Source organism: Equus caballus, chromosome 6 (assembly GCF_041296265.1).
Source record: "Equus caballus isolate H_3958 breed thoroughbred chromosome 6, TB-T2T, whole genome shotgun sequence".
NCBI lineage: Eukaryota > Metazoa > Chordata > Mammalia > Perissodactyla > Equidae > Equus > Equus caballus.
The window spans coordinates 19817916-19841673 of NC_091689.1; the positions used below are offsets into that span (position 1 = coordinate 19817916).

At 36.2% G+C, this 23758-nt stretch overlaps 2 protein-coding genes across 11 annotated transcripts in view; one reads left to right on the forward strand and one right to left on the reverse strand.

The window, feature by feature from the left end:
- Positions 1–23758, forward strand: part of GIGYF2 (GRB10 interacting GYF protein 2) — a 133245-nt gene that overhangs the window by 45218 nt on the left and 64269 nt on the right. For all 10 annotated transcript variants that reach the window (XM_014740389.3, XM_070269477.1, XM_014740390.3 and 7 more), the window contains 3 exons: positions 3788–3899; positions 8309–8420; positions 9273–9313. In XM_014740389.3, the coding sequence (XP_014595875.2) occupies positions 3788–3899; positions 8309–8420; positions 9273–9313 (265 nt within the window). The remainder of the gene's footprint in view (positions 1–3787; positions 3900–8308; positions 8421–9272; positions 9314–23758) is intronic.
- On the reverse strand, positions 13049–23179 carry KCNJ13 (potassium inwardly rectifying channel subfamily J member 13). Its single transcript, XM_001498988.6, has 3 exons — positions 23018–23179; positions 17678–18153; positions 13049–15442 (listed from the first exon to the last, which is right to left on the reverse strand). Exons 2-3 carry the CDS (start codon positions 18135–18137, stop codon positions 14820–14822), a joined length of 1083 nt encoding a protein of 360 aa, XP_001499038.1. The 5' UTR covers positions 18138–18153; positions 23018–23179; the 3' UTR covers positions 13049–14819.

The window sequence follows — 23758 nt, forward strand, 5'->3', positions numbered from 1 at the left end:
CATGGATGTTAGGTCAGGGCCAATCTTCCTCAGCAAAAAGAGGAGGATTGGCAGCAGATGTTAGCTCAGGGCTAGTCTTCCTCAAAAAAAAAAACAAACTATTAGAATTATGTTAAGTTCTAAGAAAGGGGTGATATTAACCCTTGATGATTTTCAGCACATTTTCGTAAGCAATTTTTATTTGTTTATAGTTTCTTCTAAATCAGACTACTTCTGTATTTATTCATGAAATCCACTATCATCTATGGTTATCAGCAGATATTTTCATTAACCAGAAGGTGTTTATTGCTGTGAAGAGTACACAGGAAAGAAAGGATCCTGTCTCTAGTGATTACCCACAAAATTGACAAATTTCTTTTTCAAAAAAACTGTTATCTGGCTGTATTTTGGTTTAATTTTTCTTAAAAATATTTTTATTATGAATTATTTTAAATAGACAAGTATAGAAAATAGTATTATAAACACCAGTATATTTACTATTCAGATATATCAAATCTTACAATTATGATATATTTGTGTGTCTTTTTTTGTTTTAAGAAATGAGATTTCTCATACAGTTGACACTGCCTGGCGTGTACCCCTTTCTTCCTTTCCTTACTATCAATTGGATTACTTTTCTCTTTCATGTCTTAATATTTTCATTACATGTTTGTGTATTGGTATGCCAAAATGTCTTATTTTATAGGGCAATAAATTTTGTGTTGAAGATAGCATGCTTTTATTATGTGGCATAGTTTTTATTCTGCAGCTTGCTTTTTTCTTTTAATAATGATTTTTAGGTTTATCTGTGTTGATACACATAGCTTTAATTTGTTCATCTCTGCTGTGTAGTATTCCATATGTGAGAAAATCTACAGTTTTTTTTCCAGTCTCTTCTGGTTGGATATTTAAGTTTTCACTTTTTACTATTACAGATTATACTGCACTAAGCATTCTTATAACATGTTATAAAAGTGGAATTGTTGGGTTTTGGTTCTTCGCATTTTTTTAAAACATTACTGGGTATTACCACATTAGTTTTTGTATTGACTTGCCAGTTTTGCACTCTCACTAGCAGTATATGAGAGGTCTCATTTTTACTCAACCCTCCAACTCTTGGTTTTTAAATTTTGGCCTAAGTGATGGCTTTGATAATTGTTTTTGATTTGTATTTCACTAGTTACTAATGAGGTTGAGCATCTTTTCAAATGCTTATGGCCTATTATGGTTTTTGATTTGCCCACGTCCTTTACCTATTCTACTGAATTGTCTTTCATGTTACTTTTACGATTTCTTTATGTATTCTTTAAAATAAATAAAATACTTTTTATTATAAAAGGTATTCGTATTCATTGTAGAAAATACAGAAGAGTATAAAGAAGAAAATCTCACCCCTAAACTCACTGTGTAGAGATAATTATTTATTAACATTATGTTTTATTGTAGTCTGTTTTGTTTGTATATCTTTAGTTGTTAAAATATACCAGTACAGATTGAATCCAACAGTATATTGAAAGAATTATACACCATGACCAAGTGGGATTTATCCCCAGAATGCAAGGATGGTGCAACGTAAGAAAATCAGTGTAATATACCATATTAATAGAACAAAGGAAAAAAACCACTTGATCATCTCAATTGACGCAGAACAAGCAGTTGACAAAATTCAGTACCCTCTTGTGTTAAAACGCTCAGTGAACTAGAAATAGAAAGGAACTTCATCAGTATGATTAAGGGCATTTATGAAAACCCACAGCTAATAACATACTCGATGGTGAAAGACTGAAAGCTTTTCTCCTAAGATCGGGAACAAGACAAGGATGCCTACTTCCACTACTGATATCCAATATTGTGTTGGAAGTTCTGGCCAGAGCAGTTAGGTGAGAAGAAGAAATAAAAGACATCCAATTGGAAGGGAAGAAGTAAAACTGTCTCTATTTGTAGATAACAGCTTACATATAAAAAATCCTAAAGAATCCACAACAAAACCATTAGCACTAATAAATGAATTCAACACGGTTGTAGGGTACAGGATCAACACACAAAAATCAGTTCTATTTCTTTATACTACCAGTGAAAAACCTATAGCTGGGTGCCTTTGAGTTTCACCCGTGTGATAGTTTGGTAGTGAGGTGTTCAATACATGGGATCCTGGCATACACATAATGCAATTAGCCCTTACCTGTGTTTTTCCAATGTTAGAATATATTAATCTAGATTTTTGGACTTCAGTCTTGCTTAATTGTGTTTTTAGAGTCATTTTTCAATAACTCCACTGGGTATTCTTTGACAAAAGGTTAGTTAATGCATTTATTTCAACCAGTTTTTTATTGTTTTATTAAAATATAGTTTGAAATAAATGTTTTCAAGTTGGGTATCTTCCTCTAATTTTTAGTTAATCAATTACATCCTAAGTTTTCAGTTTTGAAGTTATTTGATTATATGATTATACACCTATAAAACTTAAAGAAAACTTATTTACATTGATAAATTTCTAAAATTTACCTGAATAAATTGTATTGAATAAAATTGTGAAAAGACAGGTAATGAGACAGTTAATGAGAAAATGAACCAATATATTAAAACAAGAAATTCAATAATGAAAGTAGAAATTTTTAACCAGTTGGTTGTTAATTTCTTCAGAAGAGATATAGACATCACATTTCAGGTGATTTTGGGTCAAAACAGCAAATCAGGACTTTACAGTGGAAAACAATTTGTATGTAAAATATTGGTTAAAAATGCAGGATTCTTTTCAGTCCAATTCTTAAGCCTCACTTCTTGCCCTTCTGCCGGGAGGGCCCTTGGCTACAGCCAGGCCCCAGTTGTATTTTCCTGTACAGAGGTGTTGTACCACACCTCTCTGCGCTTTTGCACAAATGTCTGTTAGGATCTAAGTGTCTAGAAAGTATTCAGGTAAAGATATATTCCAAGTTTTGTGAGTTTAAAACCGTCTTGTGAAGTTCTCCTTCAAATATCCAGGAGTTTTCTACTTTATGGATCATTTTTCAAGATTTTTGTAATTGCTTCTTGCTTTACTGTTTCCTAAGCCCTATATATTCCATTTATCCAGAAGTGTGACTAAACATACTTTTGGCTCCCAGGCCTCCGAGTCTTCCTTTTCGTGTTTGAAGGATGCCCACCCACTACTATCTTGTTCTTGATCCTATTCCAGATTGACTGTGGGTACAAGTGCAGGCTAATGACTGAGTGATTGGGGTGGTGTTTTTTTCCAAGCATTCCTTCCCCTGTTCCATTAAGATGGTGGGTCTTATGTAGATTCTTATTTGGCTCTTCCCCATCATTTCTGATTTCTGATTCCTGTCATGAACAAATACTACACGAAGTTGCTAATTCACATTGGTGAGCAGAATGAAGCACAAATGATTGTTTTTTCTGTTTATCGTGCTCCTCTTGATTCAGACCTTTTTGTGACTCTCTCTTATTTCCACTTTTCACTAGTTAAAGGACCCTTTCAAAGCAGATCTCTTTTACCAAGTTTTCTCTGTTATGATGCATATTTACCCTTTCTGCTTCCGGATACATACAACATTTAGAGTTTGTTTGTTTAATATTTCTTCACAAAACCTAACATAGTATAAGGCGTTGGTTGTCGGTGTTTGTTGATCTGAAATGTTAATTTGAGATTTTTGGCTAAAATCAGGTTTTGGATCATCTTAGTATGTCTATAGTTATGATTTCCCATTGCTATTAGTAACTAGATGCCATTTTATGTAGTCTTGGGATGTGGGGAGAAGCAACATGCCGTTTTGTCTGTTTTATCCATTTTTTTCTTTTTTCTTGGCAGAGAAACTTTTCCATGTCTGTAAATAGTGCTGCTGTCCTGAGACTGACAGGACGAGGAGGAGGAGGAACAGTGGTGGGGGCTCCTAGAGGTCGAAGTTCTTCAAGAGGGCGAGGTGAGCTTTCATGTGAAAAAAGTAATAACAGAGGAGGAGGAGGATAGGGAAATCACTTTAAAAATGTTTTAATACTCGATTTTTAAAAAACTGCTCTTTGATGTTAACTGCATACTGAATGTCCTGAACATTTGTTTTCTGAACCATTTCTCAGTGTACCTCTCTACAGTCCCTGATTTGGAGCAGAGGAAGGCAATTCTAGCATAGAGATTGAGTGTGAAGGATTCAAAATGGTACTAGTTAACTTTGGAAAATCTTCGTTATCCATATTCCTTGTCCCCAGGCAGCCTTACACTTTGACAGCCAGAGCTTCCTGAAGTGCCTTAGCTACTGGAGCAGCACCGAAGTTCTTGCAGGTGTCCATGACACAGGGTTTCTGTATAAGGCCATCTGCCAAGAGTGTCCCCAGCCAGAGGGAGGCTTTAGTAAAACCTGTCTCATCAGTACTAGGGCTATTTTAGGGGGTAGAACAAAAAATAATTATGCAGCAGTCATTTACTTAACGTATAGTTTTATAGATGTGTGTCTTGTCTTAGACGAATAATCCTTATTTCCATGTTGCTTCTTTCTTTGATAGCTGCTCCCTGTTTTGGGTTCGTTGATTTTCTGTTACATAAGGGAATTCTTGTTGTTCGTAATATAAACATTTACTTGAGCATTTACTCTAAGTTGGTTAAATCATAGCGTTCGTATAAACATACCTTGTAATTTTTTTTAAGAGGTGCTTTAGAAATGGAAGAATTGGGCGTCTCCAAAGACAGAGGCCATTGCCTAGACGTATTGCACCAGCCAGATTGGCAGGATCCTGAGTGTGGAACATCTAAATTCTTTTTCCTTAAAGTTGTGCCTTATGAATAGAGTAATTTATACCTGGTCTTTATAGAGACTGTATTCAATTGTTCATTCCTGTGAAGAGGTTTCTTTCAGTAGTCTGTTCAGAATGTGGGAGTGCAGGTGTTGTGAGTAATGAAGCCAAAACTCCACTGGTAGGCCAAGTACTATTAACGAGTTGTACGTGTTTTTTCTTCTGAATTTGTCAGTCTCTAGAATGGTGGTTTCTAACCTAGGGAGTTGCTAGAATCATCTATGAAACTTAGAAGAAGTACCTCTGCAGTGAAACTCTGGGTGGTGAGCTTTAGGCGTGTGTGTGCTTCAAAACCTCCACAGGCCCTTCAGATTCCCACGTGCAGTTAGGTTCCATCTGTCCAGAGTTTGTCTGAGATCTGCCTTGTGGTGGTGTGGTGGTATTGTGGTGATGGCTCTGGCCTGGCACTTTGGATGTTTCCTGTGTTTTCCTCTGGTGGGCTGACAGCAAGGAGAGGTTACACCCAGGCAGCTTTGCTTCTAGCGCTTTTCAGGGCAAGTCATAGAGAGGGCTTATTAATCAAGAACTATGGCCCACAGGCTAGCTGTTTTATGTGCCTCAAGTGACCACCGACTTTGTGTGTTGCAAATCCCAACCAATCTCTCTAAATAGGCTTTAAAAAAAATTTCATATCAAGAAACAAGTGAAGGATTCGATGAATTTCTCCTGGCTTCCTGGTTTTTTTTAAGTGTAGGATTATCACATAGGATGGAACTCTTATGTTCAGCATTAAAACAGGGCATGTATAAAAGATAGATAATGTGATGAAAGCAGTGACTTAATTAACATTGACGTTAAAGAATGGCGTGAAACTAGTCAAATGAATGAACCAACTTTGTGAAAAATATGTGTAACGTCATTTTCCAACCATGATTCTTTTTAATGGTCTTGTAAGACCATTAATCTGTGGTTTTGTTTTCTTCACTTGTTACTTAATTTTAACCTGTTGGTTAAATAATGGTTATTGTGGCTTTTCTCTTGCATGGGCACAGCTAACATTAGATGATTATCCTAGCTCTTTCCAACTTGAGAAAACTTTGATGTGAAATCGACTAATTTCCAGACTTCTAAATATCATGAACTAGTAAAATTTAAACAAATAAATGGATGAGGAAGCAACATAAAATTGTCATCTTTCTATTTTATCTGGTTAAGACGTGTAATAACAAAGCAGATCCATACGACTGTCTGCCACTGTCTTCATCATCATTAAAAGGAAGTAGAGTTTAATCCCCTAAAAGAATAGGGTGAGATCTCAGGCAATAGGACAGTCCTTCAGTTTAGCTTATGAAGGATTCATCATGTCATATTTCTTGCTCCTCCTTCTTTTTTTTTTTTTTTGTAAAGATTTTTATTTTTTCCTTTTTCTCCCCAAAGCCCCCTGGTACATAGTTGTATATTCTTCGTTGTGGGTCCTTCTAGTTGTGGCATGTGGGACGCTGCCTCAGCGTGGTTTGATGAGCAGTGCCGTGTCTGCGCCCAGGATTCGAACCAACGAAACACTGGGCCGCCTGCAGCGGAGCGCGCAAACTTAACCACTCGGCCACGGGGCCAGCCCCTCTTGCTCCTTCTTATATGAGAACTGCATTTGTAGATGATTATGGGTCTTGTACTTTGAAGATTGTTCCTTATGTTTTACATGCTCAACTGCTCTAGAATCGGATTCTTTTTATGTGCTCACTTAGAAAGCTTCAGTCCCATAAGGAGGACCGGTGCCCATACTAGTCATAACTGGCAGAATATATTTTGTCTGTGGTTTGCTTGTTTTTCTGGCAACCTGAAGGCTATTTTTTATATTCATGTTTCCAGAATAAAGCACTTTTTCAGGGTGCTGTGTTCTTAATGGTTTTCCTGAGAAAATTCTTCTCTAAAAGGACAGGGGGCTTTTTTTTCTTTCACCCTAAATCATCATTATAGGGGATCACTGCAGTGTTTTATAACAGTTTGCATTACACTGTTTTAGGCTCTTAAATAAAATGTATACATTTCCTAAGCAGATAAGTACTGAAACTGGGAGTTGACTTAAAGTTCAGTTGACTCAATTGGAAGCTAACTTTAAGATAATTATAGTTCAACCCTAGTCCTCACTTCCATTTTACAGATGAAGAAATAGATACTTGGACTAGTTAAGAGAGTACCCATTGTTCCTAAAATTACCCACCTACAATTCTGTGCATTATTTGCATATTTCATAATAAGGGCATAAAAAAGTATACTGTATTCTGAGTCAGTTGTTGATAAATTTTAACCAAAAAGTAGAAATACTGCATGGATAGTTGAAATAATTATTTAATTCAATCGTATTTAGCTTTGGAATGCATTTAGGCTTTTATTCAAGATTCATCACATTTTTCTTTGGCTGGTTTTATACTGTTGGAGAAGCCAGGGATGATGGCTAAGATTTCCTCTAGATATAAATAGATCCCTAGACTCCCACCACCCTCCTCTAATTTTCTAACCTATGTGTTGGATAGAAGTGGTACACATTAGCTGGGAAATGCTCACACTGTGTGGAAAGTATAAAGCTGAAAGTGCATACTGCCTTCTACTCCTAGAGCCAGCAGTTGGATGTATATCCTTCCTGACCCTAACTATGCTGCTATATCATTTATATAAATGGAGTCATTTTTATATGTATTGTTCTTTGGCATGCTTTTGTCATTCAACAGAATAATGTAGATTTCTTTTAACATCAGTACTTTATCTTCTCTGGCTTCATAGGATTCTACTGAATTGTTTTATCAGAATTTATTCAGCCAGTCCTTTTTTGAGTGGGTTGTTTCTGGTTTTTTAATTGCAGTGAACATCTTCATACATATGTATTTGCATATTTGTGCAAGTCTTTCTGTTAGGATAAATTCTAGTTACAGTTGTTGAGTCAAATTTTGATAGGTTTAACCAGATTACCTTCAGTAAAGGCCAGTTTACGCTTGACCCACTAGAGGTTCTAGATCCCTACATCCACACACTCTTACCAGCTCTGTGGTTCAGATTGAGTCCTGATGCTTTCCTTACTTCAAGATCTGAGCCAGGAGTGCCTTTGGTTGCTGTAGAATATCTTTAAGGAGTCAGTTCACAAAATGGATATTTTAGAGTTGGCCCTATTAAATTATCCTTTCTCTGGAGTTAGAGAAGTTATTTTAACATTTGTGCTTGGCTTTTGTACTTTATCTGTGCTCTTCTCAAACTCTCCACATCTTCTCTTTTTGTTGAAAATAATCCAATAAAAGGTTTAATTTGGAGTAAAGGTTTACTGATCTTCTTAGAATTTCACTATTAAACTTTTTATTAAAAAGCTTAATATTGACACTGTTTCTTGTTCAGGACTGGGACTTTCTAACTTGTTTCTTTCACCCTGCTGTGGTCTAGCTACTTCATTGCTGTCGTTGGTCTCACGGGTAAAGATCCATTGGGCCCTGCTAAATGTTTAAATATAGACATCTTGCTTTGTATAGAGACAGAACTTTAAAGATTAATCTTTGGTGTTAAACGTGTGCCAGATGTTGACTCCTGACTATCATTTTTTCTTTTTTCTTATTTTCAGGCAGAGGCAGAGGTGAATGTGGTTTCTACCAAAGAAGCTTTGATGAAGTAGAGGGTGTGTTTGGTCGAGGAGGTGGCAGAGAAATGCATAGGTCGCAGAGCTGGGAGGAAAGGTAACTAAAGGATCCACATCTTGGTATAAAGGTTTCTTGGTGTAAAAAACTCATGTCTTTCTGCTTTCTGCAGAAGAGAAGCCTCTTTGTACAATTACAAGGTTTCATTTTTTTTAATGCTGTTAATTATTGATGTCAAGTTTTATGTAAGAAGCTTTTAAGTATTCATTATTTAGAGGAAGAAGCATTCTAGATAAATAGGTTAATATGTTAGTGCCAACATAGATTTTTAGTAATTAGAGTTGCTATTTGATTAGCATTCAGTGGGAAGCATTGACATTTTGTTGTTTGTTGCTATTAAAGCATCTTCTCTATATTGTTTGTGACTTTATATGAAGTCTATCAAGATGAATGAGGGCAGTTTCACAGGGGTGTGTACACAAAGATGTCTACTGTGATGATATCTATAGTATCAAATAATTGGAAACAATCAGACAGCTTAATCAGCGTGGTTTTTTATATAATGGTATAGCTACACAGTAGAATACAATATAACCAGTAAAGTTAGGATGATTTTGAAAATATTTAGTGATGTAGGAAACCACATTCTAAAAGCAGTATATAAAACTATGAATAGCATATATCTAAAATAAAGCATATATCTAATTTAAGAAAATAATATCTCTGGGTCAGTAGAAGCTAGCTTTTTTGGTGGGTGAGATGGCAGATATTTTTTGTTTTTATCTTGATGCTTTTCTGTATCTTCCAAATCTTAGGCAATAGCCGTGTATTTGTTTGATAATTTGAAAAAGAAAGAAATGCTTTAACGAAATACAGAAAAGTGGATGTCAGGGCTGGGAAATCTATATATTATTCTCAAATCTTGTTTGAAACTTATTTTATCTTTTCTAGGGGTGACAGACGTTTTGAAAAACCAGGACGAAAAGATGTAGGTAAGGTTTTCTTAGTGTTTTCAAGTATTTTTAGCTGGAGATCCATGACACTACTAGTTCTTAACAAGGCTCACACATAAAGATACGTTTATTAAAAATCGACGCAGTTACCCGCACTTCTCCAGTAGATGGAGTTGTAACATTGCTTGCATTTAAGATCCCCTGGTTATTTGAGGGCTCTGTTGCATGAAATCAGGGATGATGAGTACAGCCATTAGGATTTGCTTGATTTATTAACTTTTTAGGTCTGTGTGTTCTCGGCAAGGCATATATTTGTATTTAAGCCTGTGTTGTGAACTGAAATTTCAAGTTAAGAACCAATCTGTTAACTCCTTTTCACATGTAGCTAGCATTTCACAGGTGAGAAGAGAGAGAGAGAATGCTAAAAGTTTTGCTTTTGTATCTGAGAGAAAAGGCTAAAACTCTGAATCTTCTTGCTTCAGTCATTTATTCACCTGGTCCTTTTGATGTAGTCTTTCTTTTTTTCTTATTTTGAGATGAGAACAGTCAAAGTAAATTACATAGTTAAGGTAGCTACTGAAGGAACATAGTAAGAGAACAGTGTTTTGGTGTTTGTGGTGAATTAACTGTGGTTTATATTAAAGAATCTATAATGTTAAGATGGATTTTCTGACTGCTTAAAGGCACTGCCTTACAAACTGCCAGTGGGTATTAATGTCTGAGAGAAAAAAATGCCAGTTTGTAGTAACATTGGAGTTAGGAAAATTACCATACAAGTTCCAAATTCCTAGAAGTACCAGAAAAGTTCTCCAGAGCATAATTGTATCTGACGGTGGTAAACACATCTCAAAACCATATGTTAAATATGTAAATATTGTTCACAGACTGATTTGCAGATTTTTTTAAAAACTAAGTAGTTATAACAGTCAACTTTGCATCGCTGTTTCCGTATCAAACTCTTTTTAACATATCAATTATTTACATTTCTTATTCATTAACATGGCATTGGGGATAATCAGGTATATTTATATTAACGAAAAACTATTAAATGAGTATAGCATGAAGAAATTTGGAACAGTCTGGGTGGATAACTTATTGCTAGTTGAATGGCTTTACTCAAATTGTAGACTATTGGATAAGTATGATCCTGGGGGACTTGTCAGTACCTCTGCTTCCATCCTTGTCTGATTCAATACTTTTGCCAGTGAATATGGAGAGGCAATGAGCAGTTGTTTAAAGAGTACAGGGTTTGGAATGAGAAAATCACTGATAATCTAAGCTCTCAGGTATTGAATAGGCTCATAATAAGTGAAGGTGATATGCGCTACTGAAGTTTTAGGATTAAATAAGGGTATATGGACTCATTTATCTGTTCAACAGTTACTGAATTCCTACTCATATGATAGGCTTTGTGCTAAGTGCTGAATAATTACTCCTTTTCTTTGGATGATGACGTTGGTGTGTGATCAGATTTTCAAATTATTCAGTGTCTAGAGAGAGAGCTATAGAGTGGAACACTTGGGACTTGGGATCAGAATTAAGGTGGAACAAGAGACCAGATATAATCAGATGGAAGTTTAACCGCAGAAAATGCAAAGTCTCAGGTAAATAAACTCTAGAATCTAATGTATGGAGTGCTTGTATAACAGCAGTTGCTGGCACAGCCCTCTCAGCTGACTTGTGCTTGATGTTGATCAACAGTGTGATGGTGCCCGGCTGCAGTGTTTACTGGAGCTACAGTGTCCTCTGTGAGTCACGTGATAGAGAGGCCCGCAGCCTTTTAGGTTATCACAGGACAGCTTAAAGATTGTGTTCAACACTGGGCCACACCTTGAAAGGATCCATACATTGGAGTAGGATGGTTGGGGCATTTGAATCCCTGTGATGGGGAATGCATCAAGGAAATGAGGCTGTTTACGTAGGAGACAAGATTGGTCAGAGTGGAGAGAAGGGTTTATAGGGTCACTCTATGCAAATATTTGCTTTCCTATCTTGTGAAAGAGGAATCAGATGTGATCTGTGTGAGTCTAAAGGGCAGGTTTAAGGAGGCAGATATTTGACACAATCTAATAATTAGAGTTGTCTGAAAATGGCTTGGGTTGCCTTGGGAAAGTACTCAGTTCCTGTCATGAGAATAGCTTGATTTTAACTATTTGACACACAGTTGCACTTTGCTAGTTTGGATTAGATGAGTGTAAATTTCCTTTTCATCATTATTTGCCATCCTCATATATTAACTATTAATTCAATTAGGGTAATTCCCCAGCCACCCTCAACAAAGAGTGTAGGTTCTTTTCTTTGCATTCCATAGGTACATCTTTGAAAAGGCAAGTTCCATAAAACTAAAATTGATGTGAAGTGGTTAAGAATATTAAGAAAGTTTTCCCTACTAAAATACCAGGGCAATTTTCACATATGTATATTCAAATATATCATATTGAGTTTTATTGAATGCTTTTTGATAACACGCGTATTTTACTTTATTAACTGTGCTAATGATTCTCTGCTTCTCTTTTTGTAAGTAATACACTTTTGTTGAAAATACTGTAGCTTTTAAAAAAATTGCTCATAACTGTATTTTATACTCTTCAAGAACAGCAATACTAAACTAGTTTTTTGGGACACACTGATGTATTGATCAGTTATGAGTTGTCCTATGACATCTAATTAAGATATTCTGAGTACTGAAGGTTCCAGAATGATTTGTTCTTTTTAAAATTAGAAATGGTTCTTATCTATATGCTTCTTATATGGAGAGAAATGGGTGGAATTAAAGACATCTCGCTAAGAATCGTGCATAACCCCCTCGAACACTTATGAGATAACATGGAGGCAGAAAAAGGCCTGTGATATTGGACTTATAATTCTTACTCAGTAGGAATTGATTGCTCCATAGGGGAGACCAGTTCCAGTGATCATCTTGTAGTATGATTCTGATAGGATGAAATTAAAAGATCATTAAAAAATAAAAAATGGTCCAGATGATACCAGTAGGTTCAGCCCAGTGTCATACCAATTAGTGCATTTTGGTGTGAAATACTTGGATGTAGGCATAGCAATTTTTGGTTATTAGGCTGCTGCTGGCAGTTGGTAATATGGGCTTGTATATATATAAAACTAGGCCTTATGATGTTTAGTAACTACTTGTCTCCAGTTTGTTGGGACTGTCATACTATCTGTATTGGTTTCCAGAAGCACTTTTTAGGTTCGTTCCAACATGGTCTTCCTGATCATGTATTTGACATACCATCACTCAGCTCCCAGGTGGCCCAGATGAGTGAGCTGTTCAGCCAGGAGTTAGAGCTGCCCTTCCCACATCCCAGAAATTTCCCTCTCTTTCCATTTGCACTCCATTCTCCTGAAAGGGTAATGGTGTCTTTACAGGGAACTTAATTTTTAGTGTAGAAATTGTGATTCTTTGAAGTGAAAGAAGTATGAACGGTGCTTTCAGAAGCTTTCAACCCCCTAGATAAAAGTTTTTGATTGTATTTCTGAGTTCTTTGTGAAACATTTATTAGATAGCATTAGTATACGTAACAACGTTCTCTTAGGGTGTGTGTGGGGAAGTCGCATCTGGTTTTCAGATGCAGAGTTATGTATAAACACTGTGCCGTGGGACTCATCTGACTGAATGGGGAGCACGCCTCGCCTGTAGTGAGGCTCATCCCGGGTCTCGCTCACTCCCTGTGTCACTTTGGGCAGCTTCACCTAACTGTTGGAATTGTGATCCGTGTGAGTGGCATGAAGCTCTTAGGAAAAAACATACCATGTAAATCTTCAGTAACACTTTATTTTCACAGGTTAGCTGAATCTTATTACTTTATTATAGAAATAAGAATTCTTGCTGTCTATATATGTTACAGCAGTCTTGGGTTGGAAAAAACAAATCTGTCATCTGGCTAATACTTAAGAATGCTTAAGATTTTCAAACAGCCAAAGTTCAGAATAGTTAAGTTTCTGTGTCCTTGACATTCTTCTGCTATTATCAGTCTTAGACCACTCCAAAGTTCTTCTTTATTTTCTTTTCCTTTTGGTCAAAGGGTAGAAAAACGTGACTTGCTGCGGTGCCCTGCTCTTCACAACTGCTTGCCTTTACTCAGCTAGTATTTATTTCGAGAGATGATTCCTGTGAGAGTCATCACCAGTGGGGAGGGTTAATGTTTCACTTTTCCCACATAAACCTGAATAAGGGAAATTTCAGAAAAGAACAGCCACAAATCTGTTTGAAACCCGATAGGGTGACTTTTTTGGTTCTTATTTTCTTTGGGGACAGTTTGATTTTTTTTTATTGAAATGAGAAGTATACAGAGGATAGTCTTAAACTGGAAGTAAGGGAAAGGGTTCATCTTGGTATATGTAAAATAAAAAGTGAAGCAGAGAAAGCATAATTTTCATGGAGTATTAGATTTGGAAAGAAAGAATAGAGTTCATCTAGTCCAGCCTCCTACTGGTGAACAAACACTCATTTTGTTTTTATAGAAAAAACTATTTGAAGTTGGAAACAGGAATTTGGATTTGAAAATACTTTGTTGCCTGATTATTTTTGCTTTATCTATTATAGATTTTTTCCCTAGTTGAATTATATTTAACTAAACTTTCATATCTACAAAAACTTAAATATATTTACATTTATGAGTTATTTAGAGCTGTCATGGTTTTTTATACCATTGAATGAATGAATCATAGGTAGGAAGGGAATATTTTTATTTAGGTTGGAAGCCATTCAGATGAATAGTTTATTATAATTTTTAAATCACTATTTGATTATTGTGCAGGGTAGCTTTAAGGTAGATATGATTTTTCATCTCCTTTCCGAAAATACCACCCTATATGTTCCATTCAGGCTGGAGCTTGTCTTATTTGCTCTGATCAGTGTCTGCCACAAATATGTGAACATCTATATATGTTTGGGTGTCATTCTCAAATGCTTTTAGAATTGTGTATAAATCTGTACTTTGCTCTTTTTCTGTGAATTTTTGTTCTTAGCTGTTAAAAATCAAGGGAGTAATACTTACCCCAGTTTTGTAGTATAAAGAACCAAAGGAATTATTTTTGTTGTCTTGAAAAAAATAACAGTTTTAAAAGGATGTTCACTAAATATTGTGAAATCATCATTCTACCCAGGGAGCTATGTTTGCAACTAGACTGTTGCTTCAACTTGCAGATGAAATTGAGAGATTTATAGTTGATTTTTTTAAGAGTTCAGCTTGTTAAACTTCACTGTCCATTTTACCTTCATTACTGGTATCATACCACATCCTTATAAATTCATCAATAACATTTCTGTATAAATACCTGTCATGTTGAGATGCATTGATTCAGCAGATAACCACAAACACAAACTTTGTAAAGTAGATTGTTATATTTCCAGAATGTATATTGTTAGCCATTTTTTATGGGCATCGTCTTGATCACCATGATGTAATCAGAGAGATGTAATCAGCATTGAGAAAAAAGAAAACATGAGATGTGATGAAGGAGAAGTGGCTGCGTAATTGGCTGGGTATATTTAATACATTAAAAAATAGGATGCTGTGGACACGTCTTACTCTGTCAGTCCTGTTTCAGAGATCTGAAAATTGTCAATGCTTTGTCCATTGATACGGATGTCCAGATCAGTCCTGTTTGGGCTCTTAGAGACCAGAGGAGTTGGAAGTTCAGGAACAATCTTGTCAAAATTCTCCATCTTGATTTGATATTCACCTTTGGAACTTCGGGTCAACAGAGATGCAAAACAGTGATGTAACATGATCTCGGAGGGTAGGTAGGATGTCCTCCTTTGGCATATTTCTCCAGTGCCTTCCTGCATTGCTGAAAGGAACACAACTAATTCAAAGTGGGGAGGATTTTCACGCTGGAGCAGAGTAGCCAGAGGACTCGATGGTGTAATGGAGTGATAGTAGGTTAGTGGAAAGATAAAGAATGGACATTCCTCAGAACTGATGCCATCAAGGTGGAAATCCACACTGGTCTGGTAGAGTTTGCCGTTTTCTCTTTCCTGATAGAGTACAGCTGAGACCCGAACACTGGTTAGAGGGCTAGGTCGAGTGTTGGCCACTTGGAAAATCAGAGTAGGTTTGCCATCTGTGTGAGCTACTACTGCTAAATCAGTAAAACGAATTGAGAAAGCGCGATTTTTTGGCCGGGCAATCTTCGCCACAAAGGCACCTAAATTAGAAATCATTGAATTTTTTTTTTAGAATGAACACTTTAAAGATTAATACCTTTTCTAAATGAGAAGGATATATCAAATAGTTATATATTTCTTGGTGCTCTGCCTTCCAAATAAGTCAGGAATTGAACTCATTGTTAATTTGGGTAGTCTCATTTGCCTGAGAATTTACATCTATTCTTATTTAAAAACTATGATTTCAAAATGGATAAGCAAAATTCATTTTGTTACATAGAAATGTAAAACTTTATCCTTTAGTTTTTTATAAAGTTAAAGAATGGTCATTTCCTATATTCCTGCCCTACTTAAAAAAAAAGGTAACAGAAAATAAATGCAATTTACTCGCAACCAGATTACTTCAAGTTGAAGTAGAGATTAGATTCGGAGTAGAATGATTTGGTGCGGGGAGGGGATCATTAGAATGCGTGTTACATTGAAGAATTGTTTTAACTTTGAAACTTGTGCAGACTTTTTGTACAAGTTTAGGCTCTGGCTCTAAGGTGATTTCAGTGCACCTTTCAAGCGCATCCTCCTTGTGCCCTCGAGCTGTATGGATCAGGGTTTTGTTTCGGCTTTTTTTCCTCCTTCTTTTCCCCAAAGCCCCCCAGTACATAGTTGTGTATTCTAGTTGCAGGTACTTCTGGCTCTGCTATGTGGGACACTGCCTCAGCATTACTTGATGAGCAGTGCTCGGTCCATGCCAGGAACTGAACCGGCAAAACCCTGGGCTGCTGAAGTGGAGCCTGCAAACTCAGCCACTGGGCCATGGGCTGGCCCCTGGAACAGGGTTTTTTTTTAAACCGCTTTTGTGCCACAGACCTTGTTGGCAGACTGGTGAGATCTATGGCTCTCTTATCAGAATTATACTTTAAATGCATAAAAATAAAATATACACAAAAGAAATCAAATATATTGAAATCCAATTAAACTTTTAAAAAATTGTAATATAGTACTATATGTGCTTTTTTTTTCCTCCTGAGGAAGACTGGCCCTGAGCTAACATCCGTGCCCATCTTCCTCTACTTTCTATGTGGGATGCCTACCACAGCATGGCTTGCCAAGTGGTGCCATGTCCGCACCCAGGATCTGAACCAGCCAACCCCAGGCCACTGAAGTGGAACATGTGCACTTAACCGCTGCACCACTGGGCCGGCCCCCTATGTGTGCTTTATTAATATATTAAATAACAAAATATAGTGGTGGGGTTAGTAATTTCGAAGTACCTTAGTGTGATATAAGCATATCTGTAATTTCTGTTTGTATCAAAGTTACAGGTATTGCTGATGCTATTGTTTTTTGTTGCCTACATTTATAATCAAAGGAAGTGTCAAATTTTAGTTAGAGGTTAGTGAAAAAAGTTGCAAGTTTTTCCTGTCTAAGTCCACAGATCCCCTAAATGTTATTTAATGACTACTCCAGCTTAAGGACTCTTGTTGTAAAGGTTAAGTGATTTTTTTTTTTACAGGTTATAGAGCCAGTTAGTAGCACCCTGGGACTTCATTCCAGATCATCCTTCTTATGGCCTGTTGCTTACCTTCTCACATTATTATTGGGTAGTGTGTTAAAACCAGGTTTTCTTTTTGTTTTTGTTTTTTTATTTTTTAATTGTATATGTTACTTATAAAATTACGGTAGCCCTTCTTTATTAGAGGAAAGAGTCTTATGTATTATCAGGTTTATAAGCAGAATTTCAGAATCTTTGGCCATATTGCCAGTGCATTTTGCTAAGGATGTGTATATTTGTTCTCTAACATGTAATGCTGACTATGGTACTCAGGGCTCAATAGTATTGAGTCAGTGTTGAAAAGATGAACTCAAAGGAGAAAATTCTAGCCCAGTAAAGAAAAAAAATCAAATTCCTCTGTTAGGTAAAATGACTGTCAAAATATGCGTTGAACTTATCCACTTATTTAACAAAATATTTAGCTTCTCTGAAAAATTCCTTTTAGACCTTTTGTTAATATTTTTTTGGCATAAGATGTTGCTACAAGTTAGTGTCATAGTGATCCCTTTTTTCTTAAGAAGTTCCAATAGGTAAAATCTAAGTATAGGATCAAGTTTCTTATAATTTCTCCTGTAATTTTCTTATCATTTGGCCCTAGACTCTTTCTTTTCGATCTCAGGCGTTACCTGCTAATAATGCAAAAAACTTATCCTTTAACACAGTAGCTTATAACTGACTGTATCCTTTCCAAAACATTTGTAATTTTTTTAAGAACAAAAACAGTTACCTGTGATGAAAGCCTCTAGCATGAGGCCTAGGAGCATTTGTATGGCAAGTAGGGCGATTGCACTTGGACAGTCACCACTGGGGAACATGGTACCATAACCGATTGTCAGTTGTGTCTCCAGGGAGAAGGAGAATGCAGCTGTGAAACTGGTGATATACTTAACACAGATAGTGTGGTTTTCAGGCGGGGCATCATGATCTAGTTCCAGATCACCATTCATCTCAGCTAGCACATACCAGAGCACTGCAAAGACAAGCCAGTGGATAACAAAAGAAGCAGAAAAGACCAACATCATCCAGCGCCAGCGCATGTCCATTAGGATTCCCCAGGCATCTCGGAGATAGGCAAGACCTCTTTGAGCGCCGTCCATTTGGAGTGTGCTGTGGCCATCCTTGGTGACCATCCTCCGGTATCTCTTAGTTAGGAGAGGAGCAATGACTTTGCAATTACTGCCATCCATCTCAGGCTGTAAATCTCTGAAAGCAAGAGTAAATTAGTGAGCCCTTAACTGTTTTATAGTTAATATTAAATTCTGAGATCTCCGTCACCTTGTAACATCTTTGGAATGCTTCACTGACTACTGGGCAGGCTTTCCCAGTCTGACACCTGTCTCTCATTTCTCGTTACGTAAGGGGGCATTTACTAAGTCATTCATTGATAGCTAATGATGGGTTACCTTAGGATATCTCTTACTGTTTCCATGAATGACTGTTAAAATATTTTCTGGCATTTTAACATTTCCAAGTGTATATTAAAATCCGTGAGGGTTGGGATTATGGTTCATGTCTTTTTGACCCCATGTATCTTTCTTTTATACAAGTCCAGGCATCAGGTATTTATTAATTTGACTAAACATGATGTCTAAATAACTTTTCATAACTAATTAATAGTTTGTAACATTAAAAGGAATGTTAAATATATGTGTTCCTCTGTGTAAATAAATAGAAATCATTTCGAAATGTAATGTTAAACTGTCTGCAAATGTTTTGAAGTCAATCTTAGTGCTGGGACAAGACTAAGCTTTTAGAGAGATTTTTTTTTTTTTTTTTTTTTTTTTGCTGAGGAAAATTTGCCCTTAGCTGACATCTGTGCCAGTCTTCCTCTGTTTTGTATACAGATTATCACCACAGCATGGCTGCCAACGAGTGGTGTAGCTCTGCTCCTGGGAACCAAACCTGGGCTGCCTAAGCAAAGCACACCGAACTTAAGTACTAGGCCATGGTGCTGGACCCTAGAGATCCATAGTTCTAATGTATGCTTTATAATTAGCCTATTGAAAGTTTTGTGATTAGATTTTATTTGTTGTTGTTGCTTTGTGACCATATTCATGGAGTCTTTCCTTCCCTGGCTGATGGCTTGCTGCCCTTTTGAATATTCTAGATGGCTTGCTGCCCTTTTGAATATTCTAGATTCTGATTAGATTGTGAAGTGGAGAGAAAATTATTTTCTTGGCAAAATAAAAAATTCCAGGTAGAGATTCCTAGATAATACTAGTTTTGAAAATAAATCAGAAGAAAAAGTTTCAAGTTTAATGAACTAAAATAATCATTAAGACATTAAATGGCAATTTTTAAAAGATAATATAATTAGCTTTTCACTATAAACCATTTTCATCAGTGGTTAGACTTTTCTCTGTGTGATGAGTGGAGTCTAATGTGTGCTTTCCATGTGACCATCCTTGCATATGACAAGTGTGTAGAGGCCACCAGGAACAGAATGGAAAATGCAGCTTCACTTCCCTGAGTGCACCTCTCTTGTTTGCCACAAGCCAGTCCTAGGAGTTTATATTTGACTCTTTTCCTTCTTTCTTCCTTCAGAAGTAGATGCGCTTGGCACTGTTGCATATCCCCTTCCTACCTTTTGAATGACAGTGACGCTTAAGAAGGGGACGGGAGGCCTGTGGAGCTAGGTTGTTGCTTGGGTTTGCCGGGTCCTTCCTGTGTCTAGGGACACTGGGGCTTTGGAGACTGCCTTCCTGTGTTTTGGAACTGGACATTGACCAGCTGGGTATATACTTTTCCTTTCGTCCTCAGGCTAATGTAACATTTATTGATTTTTTAAATTTATTTAGATTAGATGGCCATTTTGGTTTCATATTATAAACTTAAAAAAATATTAGGGTATTCATGTTTTATAATTTGTCATCCTAACAAGTTGTCATTATCATTTTATTTAGTGTATTTTTTTTTCTTCATACAGCTGTTTAATGACTCATTTTGCTAGATTCTTTAAATGTTTTAGGAGACCTGATCTCTGCCCTTTTGGAAATCATAACAGCAACAACAGAATATTCATAGGCACTGTGCTAGGTGCTTTCATATGGCGTTATCTTTAATTCTTTGGTATGTCAGCAAGATAGACATTATTAGCCCATTTTTCACATCAGATCACCAAGGATCAGACAGATAAAAGAAACCTACACAAGGCAGATGGGGGCCTTGGATTATTTGAATTATTATCCAAATCTGGCTGACTTCACAGCTGGTTAATTTTTTACTAGAAGAAGGTGTCTCTTTAGAGAGTTTGGTGAAATAAAAGTCTTTCCCCAGATGATTGGTATTGCATTCACAAAATAGTCTTTGACAACCAGATTTTTAGCTCCTTTAGTAGGTGTTCTTCTTGTCCCCATAACTGTCTCAAGTATCTACTTTAAACCATTGTTAATTTTATACATGATTCTTACAACAGTAACAGTTAATAATAATAGCTAAGATATATTGTTTATTCTGTACTAGGAATCATACCAAACACTTCACATGTGTTAACTCATGTGAGGCCAATAGGCAATGCCTGGCACAAAGTAATTTCTCAGTAAGTATTACTTGCTTTTTTGTTATTAATGATGTTTCTTAATTTTCCCAGTAATAAGTACTGTTATTATTCCCATTTTACAGATAGTAAAATTGAGACCTAGTAAGTTTCCTAAGGTCACAAAGTGGTGGTGAACTCCACACTGAGTCCAGAGTCCAGAGTCAGTGCTGTATTGCCTCAAAAATAGACATTTTGACCCTGGTTAGCTTTCATGAAACACAGTGTTCCATTTGACTAGTTTTGTTCAAGAGCCACCACAGAATATTTGTTCTTCAGGAATGCTTAGGTTCAAGCCTGTGATTTGTAGGCAGGAAATATGTTTCCAGTTAAGGAAGACATCTTAGAAGATTTGAAGATTAGTACAGTCAGAGTTATTACACAGTCTAGTCTTGGATTCCGTAGACCAGTAGAATTAAAACACGGAGAAGGGCGTTCTTCTCACGTAGTGTTGCCAAATTTGTATTCTGCCAGGTGAGAAAATAATTGAAAAAATACAATACTATCATCATAATTTTATAAAAGAAAAGACATTTTGACACTTGAAGAGGAAGAAGGCTCTATCAGTAAAGGATAGTTGGCTGCTCTCACAAAGGTTGTGAACCACTGCATGGTTCTGCGTTGTCCACGGCATTGTGTTTTATTGTTTCTTGTTTCCTGCCTATGTGAAAATGCCCACCGTGGACCTGTACACTAGTGCTTGTTCCATTTATGGAACCACTGGTTACTTACTGTTTCAGGATACTTTTAGGGTAAGAAAGCTCCATTCTTCTTCTTGATTTTCAGCCTACTTTATTAAAGTTCTAAAATTCATTATCTAGTGAGATAGCCTTTCTATACATACTATAGCCAACAAAATTAATTATTCTCATTTAGGTCTTTTCAGGGATGTTACTTGTTAACCTGTACTTTTGTAGCACTCTTGTTCTAGACTTTTACAATTTCATCTTTTTTTCTCTTGCAACTAAATAACTAAACCCATGGAGAAACCTGTGAACAGGGAAGTCAAAAGGCTAATATCAAAACAGTGAAGCAGTACCTTTTTTATATATAAAACCTTGTTAGATCTTGTTTAGATTGTGTTGGGAAGTGAAGTAGTTGTGAGAAGTAAGATTTTGATCCCCACTTAACAGATTAGCCTGAATAAGTCTATTCTTTGGACTCATGTAGTCAGTGTGGTTTAGTACAATGAAGACAAGGTGGGTAATCCAGCCCTCCAGGCCCTGGCTCTATTGGTTACCTACCTGCGTCAGTTTGGACGAGCAATCTCTTTGGCCAGGCTTCCTTATATTAAAAAAAGAAAGAAAGAAAAGAGGGCAATAACATGATCCCTAAAAACCCTGCATGTTTGTAAACTTAGTACCATTTCCTTCAGCTGATAGAAATTTCCTGCATGATTTTTTCTTTTTTTCTATATGATTTTATGTCTGCTTGTATGGTATTTAAAAAATTGTATTATTGTTGCCTGATACATGTAGATTTTCTTTCCATCAGATTTAAAAGTGTCTGATAGACAGATGTTATGTTTATACTATTATGTTTCCAAGTAATTTTCATATCTCCACAGGCATACAAGTACTTTTTGAATGTATTTGTCTTGGTTTGTATTTATATGATTCTCATCAAGTGATCCCAGTAGAAAGTAGAATTGAAGCTTGGGAAGGTTGACTTGTATCTCTGTGTGTGGGCTGTAAAATATTTGCCCATTTATAAACTGTTGGTGGAAAAATAGTACTTTATAAAAGTGATAGTTTGGTTGCTTCATTTGATGCCAGAATAATGGGTTCATTCTACTCTTTAGGTTGTAGCACTTAAAATTATGTCTTTTGTTACCATGTTGTAATGTAGTGATGTAGTTCATATTAAACAGTTACTATATAGACTATAACTACAAATGTTAAATGCTTACAGTATTACTAAGTTTGTTCAAGTCTGGTGTAAACACTTGAAGACTGTAGAGAGTCTTAGAATCATCTCCCTTGCTTCCGTAATTAGGGCAAACAGTGTGCATTCTAACTATTATATAAGCTCAGGGATTCTTTGATATTTTAATTTCTTATTTGCAGAAGCATCTAATTTCAGTAATAATTCCATGCTTAAAAAGAATTTAAAATTAGGATACTCATCACTTTTTTCACGGATTAAAAAAATAAAAAAGTGATTTTTTTTTTGGTATGTTCATTTTGGATTTCTTTAAGCCTTTCCAAAAGAGGAACATATATTTTTTAAAAGGCCTCTGAATTTTTTTCTAGGGCCTTTCTCTTCTACTCATTTCTATATTATAATGGAGAATTAGTATACATTTAATCAACAATTAAGAAAATTTCCAGTAATGCTTTCAGAAGGGCTATTATTCTATTTCTAAAATTTAAGGAAAAAGAATAAAGAACCTTAATGTATGACCCTGTAAGTAATGTCTTTGTTTTAAAATTCTATTGGCAATATCTAGCTCTGTCTCTATTTGCCAATCAGTTTCTGTCTCTGTTCCCCTTAAGGAAAGAAATAAGAATGAATATTATTTCATGTACTCACCAGTTCTTTTGCTGGGTCAGCCTGTATGCTCAGGTAGGTCTTGAGGAAACTTTTGGAGTCTGTCTTTTTGATGAGGTAATTTTAATCTACAAGTCTATTTTGTGGGTTCTCCTCTTGGACTGGGCTTACCGTTCACATTCCTCTGTTTATAATGTCGTGAGGGCTGCTTTCAGCTGAAGCTGATGTGATTGGTCACTTAGTCTGCAGGGGGGCCAATTAGCTCTGATCATGTGGAAAAGAATGCTGGTTTGTTAGGAGGTCTTTCTTTACCCAACACAAACCTTAAAAACTCTGGAGAAAGCCTCCAGAACTGACTTGGAGAAGGGGTGCATTTTTTCTCTCTAATCAGGACCGGTCTTTAGTAAATTTTCATAATCTTACTTAAGAGTTTATTTAAAAGTTCAAAGGGATAAAATTCCCTGCAAGATTTCCTTTCGGCCGTCTTACCTTATATAGCGTGCTGAAGTGTGAGAGATTTCCTTTACTGATGTTTTTTTCTCCATTTCTTTGGGGAAGATTTCCTTGGATAAGGACTTGTAGGTATGAATTAATGAATTGATTTTACTAGTTTTTTTTGCATATCCCATCTCATCAGAATGGCTACCACTAATTCTAGAACTAGTAATGTAGGTAACTTAGTTACCTGAAATCTTTTTTGGGGTGGGGCAAGGAGGCAGACTTTTTTTTTTTTTTTTTTTTAAGGCTATGTACAGAGACCTTGAATAAGAATAAACTAATCGT